The 13,604-nt window shown below is 37.1% G+C and overlaps 1 protein-coding gene across 1 annotated transcript; it reads right to left on the bottom strand.

Moving 5' to 3' along the window:
* Window positions 1-405: 405 nt before the first annotated feature.
* Window positions 406-11,304, bottom strand: LOC139968085 (uncharacterized). The gene is made up of 8 exons (XM_071972435.1): window positions 10,691-11,304; window positions 7,077-7,139; window positions 6,166-6,393; window positions 5,306-5,449; window positions 4,644-4,743; window positions 3,764-3,916; window positions 2,126-2,202; window positions 406-1,369 (listed from the first exon to the last, which is right to left on the bottom strand). Exons 1-8 carry the CDS (start codon window positions 10,892-10,894, stop codon window positions 830-832), a joined length of 1,509 nt encoding a protein of 502 aa, XP_071828536.1. The 5' UTR covers window positions 10,895-11,304; the 3' UTR covers window positions 406-829.
* Between the last annotated feature and the right edge of the window lie 2,300 nt (window positions 11,305-13,604).

The following is a 13,604-nucleotide window of genomic DNA, read 5'->3' on the forward strand; positions in this document are numbered from 1 at the left end:
AATACATCTGAAAATTTGAATCGGCATCCACGTTGTATCCTTTGGATGAATTATTATATGAAACATCTTCTTGGGTATAATATACTTATAATAATAAAAATAACTTACTTCTTTACAAGCAAAAATTTCAACAACAAAACAAAACTTTTTGAACACATCGTTGATACAATAAGTTTTCATCCTTGGGGAATAAAAAAACCGCTTTGGTCATATTATTTCGTCCATCTGCACAGATCCCAGAAATTGATACAATCCACTACTTTCTCACTTACAGTAGAACAATGTGCTCTAAATGTGGTGCATGTGTGACTACATTATATAACATATACTAACAGCCCACAATATCTTTTTTAAATTTTTTTTTATAACCTTACACAAGTAAGTTAACGCCACACTTTTTTCTTCTCTCTGACACACATATATAAATCTTTAGGTTTGTCATCGTTATAGCGGACTAACTGTTCATTTCATGAATACCCAATACAGAGGTCGGTGAAGAAAAACTCTTCCTAGCATCCTGAGTACCTTGAAAGCTGCATCATAGTTTGGTTTCTAAGCACTTAAAACTAACATTTCTGTTGATTGTTAAGAGGTAGGTGCTAAACATAAATATTTCTAATGCTTATGCCAAACAGATAGACAGACAGACAGAATGGGTTTCTTTAATCACTTTGACAATGAATACACTAATGTAAACATTACCCCTGCGAGCAGGCAAACATTTGATCCACATTGACTTCAGAGATACTCAACAGCATTTGGTAGTTTCACATCATCAAAGACTCCCTCGCAGTGATCTGATTGCAAGTTCATGACATTCCTGTTTGTGTCACACACTGACAGGGAATGCTGGATATGCTACAATCTTAGCACTGTTGTTGTTGCCTTGACAATGCTTGCAGTTGGTTCTCTTGGAAACTTCCAGCCCCACCGCAAGATTGTTCTCCGAGAGTTGCTTGACGTCTGCGTAAGGCAACAACATCATGCACATGTCAGTTGGAGGCATGAAGCTGACCACTTCAAACTCGGAGAAATCTTCCAAATGGAAGACAAAGGCCAAGACGAGAAAGAGCAGAACGTGCTGTATCTCTTCGAGGATGCCGATGTAGTACTCATGGAGTAAGATAAGCCACAGCACTTTGATTGTGATGAGGCTGACAAAGTAAAAGAATATCACCAACTTCAGCTTTGAAAATATGCTGTACTTCATCATGAGTTGCTTCTTACAGGTGTCGGTGTGAAAGACCAGATCCAGCGGGTTGGAGTTGGGGTTGATCCGGACTGCTTGGGTCTGTAGGATGCACTGGTTATACCGGATCATCAACCAGCACATGAAACTGAAGAATGTGAATGCCAGCACCCATATACTCTGTAACAGAGAAGACACAGAGTTTATTTCTCTAACTATTACACAGGGATTTACATTTTTGAAGTATTGAAACAATTTAATGCAGAAATTAGGAACAGGATGGTGTGGTCGACATGTTCTCTGTGTGACTTGTATATGATAGCATCCTTATTTATTTACCAAGAAACGTCTATGTACAGTTGGTGAACGTGGAAGGGGAAGTGAGGAGGGGTGAATGAGGAGGGGTGGTAGCATTCATCTATCTCAACCCCTACCACTGAAAGTTGATCTTGTTACTTTTGTACATCCAACATATTTATGCAGTAACTGTTTGAGGGCCTGTATATCGTTTACTTTCGTTTGGGGGAAGAGAGGGGGTGGGGGTAAGCATAATGAAATGGAATTTGCCATTCTGAGCTTCAGTTATTTAATGTCTAATATCTGTTCACTAGTTGAGACATTTTCTATCTGTACTTATCATGATTAAAAAAGGTGCAATTTGCCCTTGAATTCTAATCTTGAAAACTCACCAAAAAACACAGAACTTAACTTCTCAGAATCAGTTCCTACAACTATTATCATTTCAATATTATTCAAAGAACCACTTCCCACTATCTTAACCCTGATAGAATCCCTTGCTTGTATTCTGGTCTATAACTTTTATTCAAATTACTACAAAGCTAAACAATTCCATTCAATCTATTTTTGGTACATTAGGTAAGTTACCACAAATATACAGATAAACGCATGCTTTATTTCAAACAACTTTGGACTCACCCACAAAATTATCTGGAACAAAGTATTCCTGGCAAAGGCCAGAGCACAGCTTGTTGAAGCATGGAAGAGGAGGGTCACTGTACAAAAGAGAAATACAATTAATAATTTTTTATCATTTTTTATGAGCACTTTACCAACATACACAATATTACCATTAGGTAGTGTTAAATGAGATACTCTTATAGGGCATCTAGAATGGGTATAAAAATAGAATAATTCATGTTGCATGTTGGATTAGATGTTATGTAAATGCAATAAAGGTGCCATGTCACTGACAGTCACCAAGGACTACAAATGAAATCAGACACAAAAAATAAAAGATTGATCACATGAATAATTTTGTTCATCTAATAATGCATTCCATGAACTCTTGACTGAGCAATGAGAACAAATGCCCGAAGTGAAATCTTTGGTAAGAATGATTAAAAATCCACATTCAGTATTTGAAGGTTTAATAACTTAAATTCCCTCTCAAATTTCAAAGAAGATGAAAGGATGTGCTGGTAGTGTCATTTTATATATCCATGACTTGTCAACATATCTCGGACACAGTGACAGTGTTTGGATGTCAGTGCAATGTGTTTATGAAAATAGCTTTGTACATAATCAAAAGTTCAAGTTAACCACAGTATCACATTGTATCTCACATTAAAGTTTTTTTCACATCATTAAACTCAAATTAACAAAATTCACCAAAGGGGATTAATATTAGTCCTTCCCAAGGACTGTAAAAATATCGAACTTAAATTCCCTATTTCAATTATTCTGTCAATCATTGTAATCACGCAACAATGATGTCAGGTAATTATGAAGTCTATAGTGAAGTGTAATATGCTAAAAGTGGCTCATTTAGTCACACATTGTTTGCTCACGATTTGCCAGTTCTGCTTTGTGAGAAACCAGCTATGCCAGAATGGCAAGTAGATATAATGGAAAAATCTGGAAAATTTTCCATTTATGATGACCAACACCTTAATAGACAATGTATAGTATACTGCAGTGATCTGCACTTATGTTAACACTAGAAAATTACAAGTTATTGTTATTATTGTAAAACTGTGAACAATTGGGTTATATAAAATGACAAGGACAAGTTAACAGAAAGGTGAGCTTTTCATTACCAACAAAACATGTTCCACCGATTTCCATCAAGAGAGGAGGGATGGGATCAGATGGCAGGGTCAATAGGGTATGCAAGCATTTGTTTTTATTTCACTACCATGGTTAACCTCATACTGACAATACAGTAAAAAGTGATAAGCTTTGTTTGTTAACTTAATCTACGTCCCATTGTATGGGAACCGCCCATTGATTGTTATCACATTTTAGCCCCCTGCCCCCAACATCCATCCCCACTCACCCACACCCAAATCCCTTAATTTCTAAACATAAAATCTCCACAAGTAGTTCCTGAAAGTTGCAGTATTGTTCTCTGACGTTGTGTGAATTATCAAAAAATTTGAAAATTTTGTCTTCAACTGCTTTCAATCGTAACATTCAAACAAAACAATTTTTCTTTTCCCTTCCAAACTATATTTACATCAATTTCTTATGTAAATCTTTGCAATTTTTATAGATCAGCCATTACGTTAGCAATATTTACCAGATACAGTAGCTTAACTCATTTAGCATACGTACCTGGAAGAGACACTCCTAGATGCCATCTTTTATCTATGGCAGGTGACATGATGCACCATCCCATCGAAGATAAGAGTAAAACACTGAGCATACAGGAACTGCTCAACACTGCCAACAGCTCCACACACACAACCACTTTCATGGGAATATCACCTGAGGAGCAAAAAGGGAGCAAAAATTGACAGGATTTACCAACCAGTCATTGGTCCGTGGCTGACAACACAACATGCATAATCATACTAATTACATATCATATTATCAGATGGGCCGGCCAGGAGTTAGTAGAAATTTAGCAAAGGGGTCTGTCTGTGGGAGGGGAGACATGTTTTTTTAAAAGGTTCAACTATGTAGTAGGTATACAACATGGCTTGACATAATTTGGAAAAGATGCATGGCATATATGCAACTTGTAGGGCACCGATTGTCACATATGAGTAAACAGATTCAAGGAAAAAATTAATGCAAATTTTAACAATTTCAAGTCACACTGATGGCACCGTTTCCTTCTAACTTTCCGAAAAATGCGTCAAACGAAGACAGCAGAACATAAACATAAACACTAATCATCCAACCATATATATTATTTCAAGGACAGTACCTCAGTAGTTCTCATTATAATTAAGGGATTGCTTTTCTGACGTTACAGGCTCCTAGATCAGAGCTAATAAAAATGCTTTATTGATCAGATCAACATTGTGACACATTAAGTGATTAAATAGTACTGTAGCTTGTGGACAGAAGAAAAACATGTAAAAATGCCACTGAAGCAACAATCTGTGCCATTATTGGTAACTGTATCAATATAGTTTGAATATATGTGCAGAATGAACTGAACACTTCAGTACATGTAACTGCTATATAAGATAAGTGCACAATGTACCTTCTGTCTCTTGTTGGTCCCAGAAATACCAAACAAATATAATGTGAATAATCTTCAAGTTAGGCACAAATGTTATCAGCTTGTGAAGTCCATTGGAAAACTGTGAAGAAAAATACAAAAAAAACAAAGATACTGTAATAAGTTTGTTAGACATGTGGCATTATATTGCTATATTTATCCAGAATATTTAATCACAAACAAACCAATGACTACAAAGACAGCAATATACCGTTTGTTCGGTCATGTTCCTCCTACCTTTTCCTATACATGTGTCCCTATACTGTTACTCCATAATACCCAACTTTCTGGGAAATAATTTTATTGTTCACATTCTGTGTAGCAATTTTTGACGGCTCTGAAGTTTTTTTCGCTTATAAAATACAATGGTGCATGTACACTAAAAGAGTGCTTTATACATCTTTTGACTGAAATACTTAGCAATTTGACCAAGTTTGCAAAGCATTTTGATATACGATACTGGATAAATAATTCCTTGCTTTTTTAACTCACATCATGTCAACATTTCAAATTTCAATCAAGGCAAAAAGATTATAAAAAAATCTTGAAAAATATAACCATTTATTAAACTGGGCCATTGTTTGCAGCAACAATGGCCCATTTTCTATAAATTTATTGCTTTGTTTCCACCAAAAGAAACTAACCTTTCTAAACTGAATCCAGTTGTAATGCCAAAAGACAAATATGAAGAGCCACAGCAGTACCATGCCTTTGTATGTGTAATGTATCCATTCTATATCCACACTAAGGTGGCTTTCGTGGTCATCGTTGGTCAATTTCAGCTTACCCTGGAGATGAAAATACATAACATATTGTAATGTCAATAAATCATGCAGGCTATTTGATTCTTCATAGCACTTAATTAGTTCATAGTAAATTAACTAATGCTCAGTAAGAAGGAGGCAGCTAATCTCATGTGACAATGAAAGTATGAGTTTGACCTGTTTTTGTACATGTGCCAAAAAAACATGTCGTGCATGCATACTTCTTATCTACAAATCTGATCATTACAATAGCTTTGAAATACGTGATCAAACTTTATATTATGCAGGTTGCAGATTGATTGTGACCTAGAGCCAACATTGACCTCGGCTTTCACTTACTACAGTTGACCTTTATGCATCTAAGTCACCATAGCTGCAGTATGAACGGACTGATAAAGGACTGATTACGAGAAAGGCCTAGAAAAGTGCACGATTTGAATCACATGCTAAACATTTGTGTAAGGACATCTACTGGTTAAAATCAAGTTCTCATTTGGCATTTTCCTAAATTACAGCACAAAAGAGTTATTGTACTTGTAAGCCCAATAATAGGCAGTTATACAAAGTGATGAGAACGTTGGACTGATGGTTGTTACATGATAATCTTGATCAGATTCTAACCATTTCACATCACAATCTTATCATGGACATACACACTGTTTAATTGCCAAAAAAGAAGACGCCTAAAAATATATATTTATATTGAGAGAGAATAAGGCGTGAAACCAATTTGACGTTACCTTACAATAGAGTTCCATTTGGTCATCTTTCAGAATTTTCGTTTTGGGGCACTCTACGAGAATCACTTTGTGAAGGACACCCATATTCACGTTCAGATTCAGTGAGTATTGAAAAGATCCGGCCGACACTCTCTTGACCGAGACTAAATATATCCCTTGGTCAGCTCGTTGTGGTCCCATCCTGTACAGTTCTTGGCAGTTATGTACAGGAATGCTCTCCACTGTAGACTAAATTGTGTAAGCAAAGAAATAACAAACCATAGTTTGAAGTGCAAGAAAGAAACTTCTGGGAGATGCAACGGTACCAGCTGGGCATTTAGCGACAATGGAACTGTACTTTAGGACATTTTAACGACGTTGTTACCCACCATGCATATCCAGAGAGTCCTTCAATCTCACAATTGCCATGTAGGAATTTTAATCAAAAGTCATTGTGGTCTGTATAGTACGTTGTACAAGTTCATGACCAGAACCCCAAATATCAACAACATCGGTTACTCGCCAAAAGTACAGTAAAGGTTTAATGAGTTTCACACTCATTGACACACATCACTTTGGAGATCTACCATACCCTGCAATCCACAGATACTGTTCATCAAATCTCTCAACACAGCAAGACTGTACTTTGATTTAACTTACACAGTAGAGCCAAAGAGTGGCTTACATGCAAGTCCCAATCTCTTCACAGGGAGCTGTATTTCATATCTTATATGTAGCAGATCAATGTTTTAAACAACATGGCCAAATTACTGTCACACAATTAAAAAGATATAGTAGAGCAGTCACTGTATGTCTTTTGGGGTTGTGGTGGGGGAGGGGGGGGGGAGAGGTTCAATTCACTTATTTTGTATGCATGATGATACTGAATGGTGGTGTGTTATTGCTTGACATTTATCATGAACAGCACTTACCATATTATTGGTTAATTGTGTAATCAAAAAGAATTCAACAGGTTGGCCCATAGTTGTTGCATCCTAAAGAAAGAGAAGAAATAAAGAAATTTGAAAATGGGTTTTAAACTTCCAGGATTAACCATGCCTAAAGCCTAGAGGCAGAAGTCTGAAAATCTTGTTATTTTTTTGTTAAAGGAACTTCACAATTTGACAACATTCCTGACTACTATTCCTGGCTGATTTGTCATTAGAAATACAAAGCACGTCTTGCCTTTCAACCCAGGTTTAAATAATTTGTCAGGGGATCGTGCGACACATGAATATTACTGGAGTTGACATTGCTTATCAATTGATTACAATTTCCTTATCATGATTACCAAATCCAAAGATATATAAACATTATGCCTAGACATCCATGACCATGTAAACAGTCACATGCACACACACGATGGGTATAAATGTTAGGGACTACTGTAAGGATCAAATGGCTACTTACAGTATAAAAACAATGCTATCGATATAACAAATACTGGTACCAAGGCGATACAATCTCAATGCTGATTTAGATCAAAAGTAGCTAGCCGATCTAACGGTGCACTTTGATGTTTCAATCATAAAATTACGATGTCATAAACACCAAGTAGGTTTGTTAAGTTCAGCTAAATCAAATGTCTAGACCCTGTCACATCTGGGAGGACAAAGTTTAGCAGGACTCTACATGTACATGCAGTTAAGGACAACAGACAATGGCAACATACAAATTACAGTATGTTCTACAACTACTGTAGTTCTGCACTGTGTCATGCATGCAGTTTGTACAGTATGGTTTTCTATACTATGAACTGTAGCCCCTGTATACACATATATGGAAATTTGTCTGTTGCAATAATATATGCAAAAATTGAGAAAGGGTAGCACAACAAATTTACACTAGACGGTCAAGTTACCAGTATATCATTTTTTGCTTAATACTGATTTATCAACTTCCATTTTACTTTTTTACAGTTTTACTGAATTTGCAGGAATTTATTCCAAATGTGATAGGTTCAATCCTACATGAAATATCTCCTTATCTTTTTGACAAGCTTGTGGGCAAATTGGGCAATGTTGCTATGACATATTTTTCTTGTGGGCAATTTTGGTCAGTTTTAGACCTAAGTATCTGTATATAGGGCTCAAATTTAACGGTCGTCCAATCGTCCGCGATGACCAAAAATCATGTTACACAACCTAAAATCCAACTTACATTGTCTGACGTTTTCCTTAAGTGTTCAACATTTAGAACAAAACTGGGAAAATCCCTATTCTTTAAAATGTACTCACATACAAGGCTAAATCTTTTCATGGTAGTATTACTTACGTACGCTTCACACGCATTATTAGATATTATTAGAAATCCAAGCGTTGCAAAAATTGCAGGACGCACGTAACTAACATAACAGTCCCGGGCATATATTAAGTAACTTTATTGCACACGATGTGTTCCATGTACCACGCCAAGTAACTCCAGTAGTAGTTTGGTGCTTTAATTGGACAACCTAAAAATCCTTCGGACAACCAAATATGAAGGCAACGGTTGTCCAAAGGACAACTTTCAAATTTTCTTAAAAAATGAGCCCCCTTATAGCAAATCATATAGCATAACTGAGGTCTGATAAACAAATTAGAAATCAATATTGAAAAATCGTCATGTAAACACAATCTGAAGACATGGAACATGATGGTCAATGTAAAATGCCTCACTGGGCAAAAAGTTAAACATCAGTTAAATCCATTTAATATCCTGCCTTTAATGAAGCTGAAATTCCTTTGAATTGCTTTATGAAAAAAAATCCAACTTGACCATCAAACTGAGACTGAAAGCAATAGACCCTTCCTAAATTAATGCAATGCCATACATAGACTGACCGTTTGGGCAAAAAATCTTGTTTCTTAGAAGGGGGTGGGGCGTGGCTCATATCACCCTTGGAGAATCCAGTACAAGTACTATGAAAATCTGATAAGGAAAATGTGCATAAACACATGTAGCCTATACAGTACATGTCACAATAGTCATGTACACACAAGCTGAGATACCCTGACTTCGGTCTTGCATCTAATTAAGTCAACAGTCCAAATTGCATAATGATAATCAATCTTTAGCTTTTCACTGTGGGCTTGAGTTACAACTTATACAAGACAAAGCTGTCCATGTCCTGCAGAAAACAGTACTAAATGTAGATACTGTGGGTTGAAACGGTTCTTAACCACTTTGGGGACTCTTTGATTTTTTCTCTTTTTTCTTCAAATTCTGGCAATATACGTAGATTACAACTACATTTTGGCTTTTAATTTCACCATCATCACAAAAATCTAGGTTGCTTAAATTTCTTCTTAAAATGAGTTACAGTATTTTCGAAAAGTTTTGGTTCTACCTTTCTTTTTGCTCACAATCTACAACAATGACAGGAATGAAAAGAACATGGTTTTCATACATCAGATTTCATCACAGATGTAATGCAGAAACTATCCACATTTCATCGTATCGATATGTTGGTTAGATCTACTAGACAGGTTTCTATTGTTCAAATCATACATTGAGCTTGATTTTGGCTTTAACACTTACAGTAGTTGTAATGCCACTGTCCAAGAACTCCAGACTGGGAGGGATATAAGTCATGTTGCGCACTTGTTTGTTTCATCGCTATATCTTCTTGTCCTCACTCAAAAACACTTTGAAATGTGGTACAGGTTGTAGGCAGTGAACTATACTTTGCCACAATTTGTAAGTTAAAGCTTAACAACTACAGTACAGGTATATTAAATGACAATAAAGGTTTGGGATCATTCCGCCATAGGTACAGTATGTATACCGCCATACATTTCCGCCAAAGGTTTCGATTATTTCCGCCATGGCGGAAAAACTATTGCGGAAAGGTACATTTTACCCTGGTGTACAGGAATGTATCAGTGAAACTTTCTCTGAATCGCGTGGAAGGAGCAGAGGTACACCCGCTTCAAATGTGTTGGTTTGCTGGATAGACTGAATTGTAGTTATTACAAATACAAGATTGGGGAATTGATACAGTCTTTAATGTACAGGTTGATCGAATAGTATTAATTGTAAGTTCGTTAGAGTCAATACACTGTCTTCAAATAAATAATAGTGGGTTGAATCGAAATTAGGTTGACTGTTTACGAAAGGATCAATTGTCACTTTAAATGACCGATTTTGTGGGCCTAGGTAGTGTGAAGCGAAGCAATATACAGTGCATATGGGCCTACAGTGCACCCACAATAATGTGTTCTTTCTGCCATACAAAAATGCTTTACCCCCCTTGGAAGTTGGAAAAACATGGCGGAATTGCACTTTTTCCATGGCGGAAAGGGCACATTTTCTATGGCGGAAACATTACATTTGCTATGGCGGAATGTTCCAATGGAGAAATGACACAGCCCCAAGGTTTCCTGAGGTGAAACTACAACTTTAAATTGTAGTAGGTGGGTTAAAGGATTGGGAATAGTAACATATATTCCTCAGCCTGGCATTTGTTTAGGATGTTAATCTAGCGTAGAGCTAATAATATTGGGATAAAAGAATGACAGTTCATTATTAATGATAATTGGTAGATTATTTTACATGCAATACTTACTGCAATTGATAGCGGGCATTCCATTTCGAACTCCAAGTTGCCATCATCAAACTGAAAATGTCCCCATTCACCGAGATTTAAGTTCTCGAAAACTGGTGAATTGCTGAGTGCGACGTTGCTAACCACGACCACTGCTGAGCTACAAGTTACACTCCAAATTTTAATGATCCAAAATAACGATATTAATGCAAATTGTGCAGCCATTTTACAATTTCTTTCCAAAAGATAACTTACGACAAAACCACTGTCACTGAAATTATTACTAGTTTAGCTCAATTTCAAGTACAAATGAGCTGTCAGTGTCAGACAAACATTAGGTATTCCTTTGGCTCTAGCCCTACGTTAAGCCACATTCTAACCCCAAAAGAAAGCCGAACATTTGTCTGAAAGAGATGACGAAGTCCAAATGGTATACTCTGTATCTGACATGAGCACAATGCAAAGTTCTGCTCTTCTTTAAAACACTGGAATTGGAAGCAAACAGCATTATCAGTTGTTCTTTTACAACGATCAAGGTTCTGTTGAATTGTGTACCGTACGTGCAATTGGAAATTAATGCAGTAAATATCGTGTAGGTAACATCTACGTTCAAACACACAGTACGGAACTCGTTCGAGCTGCTCAGCCGGACTGATCCAGATCGTTCTGTCCTTATCTGAACTATTGACCTACAGACCATTAAAAAAAGGGGTGGTAAAGTTTTTATTGAAATAATATAATCCAATAATAAATCATATTTATACAAATCCTATTTTAAAATATATTTATATATTATAAAATAACTTAATAATGATTTACATGTGTTCAACTTTTTATTTTAAGGCAAAATTTTGAGATATTTAAAGTTATGCAACCCTCTTAAATAATGTTGCAATTGGGCTGTTTCTACCGCCCATCAAAACACGGCAATGTGAACAGAAATTTCCGTTGTGAGACAGCTGACAATGAGAGACAAAGCAGGGTCAACTAAATATGAGCTAAAGGAATAAATTTGCATAACAAATTTCACTAACAAAAACAACATATTGCGCAATATGGGTGGCTTTTGCAGAAAGAATGAATCATGAAAACGTTAGTGATGTCGTGCAAATCTAAAGCAAAAATGTTGGCAACGTGCACATAATAACAGCAGCGTTATTCTTTCTTCAGGTGGGCTGGTAGGTTAATTTATTTGTAACTTTCAACAGCGAAACGTTGCATCGGTATCACGAGCTTCCCGATTCAAATTAAACCCAGCGGGAATCATTTCTCATAGACGTTCGTGCATTGTACCAGGGAGTTTTTTTTTATTTTTTATGGAACAACTCACTGATGGTACAATACAGTGCTTTTCGGTCTTTTGGCTAACAACTGATAGTATATTTCCTTCTCGAATCCAATGATGTCATGATGAAATTGTAAGGGGTGGAGCTGAGAGAGGATCAAGTTTATTGGGTTTCGTGGTCAGGCTCTTCCCGGCGAATACAATAAAAGTAACCCTGTTTGACCACTTTAGAAGTGGAAGTGGGTGGTACCATCTGTTTTACCTCCATGGTGGTACTAAATTTACAGTGGGTTATAGAGCAATGGTTGATGTTTTAGAAAAATGTTTCGTTAAAGAAGGGGCAACAGTTGCTCGGGGGGGGGGGGGGGTTCGTTGTATGTATTTTGTCGTTCTAACTTCAGTTGGGTGACTTCTCTTAAAACAGTTCTCTTGAAGTATGCTCACACTGTTGGTATATGCAAATGTGTTGAGAAAGCCACCTTGAACTTGACACGTTGTTATGGGAAACTGGTGGTTAAAAGGGTGTTAAGACTCGCGCAAAAAGAAACGTCTAATGCCGGTAATCTGATCTAGTTTCGAATGAGGTGTAACAGAAGTGTTAGACACCACCATCGATCCCAGAAAATACACACACACAGCTTGCTACCGTCGGTAATTAGGCACTAGTGTACAGTCAGTACATACAGCTGAGGTCAAACCCACAGCACAGTGTACAAACGATACAGCGATGGACATCTCAGGTCCAGCTAAAAATAACAAGGTATCACGTTTCATTACTGTCTGCATTTTGTAGCGACAAGCAGACAAATTCACTTGTAAGCAACGGAAAGTAAACTTTTTAAGAGCGCGATACGCGGTTTGGGGCGAGTCTACAATGCCTTTAAGCCTGCTGTCATCTCTGAGTCTGTTTTCAAACTGAAAGAAATATACGATTGGCCAAAGCCTTATCCTCTAGTATAACGTTCAACAGGGTTACTTTTGATTAAGTCCTCCTCATAGTTATCTGCGTATCCGAGCCTGAGGAGTTTATGCTAGTATAAACGGGCTCTTGTTTAATTTAGATTAGTCTAGTAACATGAATCCTTCCCAACTGGTTATGAATACTTCAGAAGGACCAGTTGAACCTCTCATATGATGATAATAGATAAACAGCATGACTTCTATTTACGATCTGCTATACCATCAGCGTCCGAAAGCCATGGATCACATGTCACACGGGCCCCGATCTTGAAGGTATTCTCAATTTTTCCTTAAGTATATCATGAAATGAAAAACCGTAATACAGTAGCCCCCGGTCCCAACATTTACTTGGCCCCTTCTACCATATAGCCCTCTGACTCCGGCCCCTCTCATTAGGCCAGTGGCTGTTACTGACTGAGACCCCGGCTCCTTTGATATTCAGCCTAGGGTTTTTTTCGATGAGCATTCATAGCCGGAATAACCATTAGCTGTAAGTATACCAGCGATTAAGCCATTTCGGACTGGCAAAACACGGCCCGGGAAGTTCTCCTCCGCATCCGCCCACAACCCGTCCATAAAACTGCATACTACATAATGTTTTCCAGTGCATCAATTCCTATTAGGTCATCCTACATTTTAAGGAAAGAAAACGTGGTTTGGGTACAAATAAAAACTTGACCCTGCAGGCAC

Source organism: Apostichopus japonicus, chromosome 5 (assembly GCF_037975245.1).
Source record: "Apostichopus japonicus isolate 1M-3 chromosome 5, ASM3797524v1, whole genome shotgun sequence".
NCBI lineage: Eukaryota > Metazoa > Echinodermata > Holothuroidea > Aspidochirotida > Stichopodidae > Apostichopus > Apostichopus japonicus.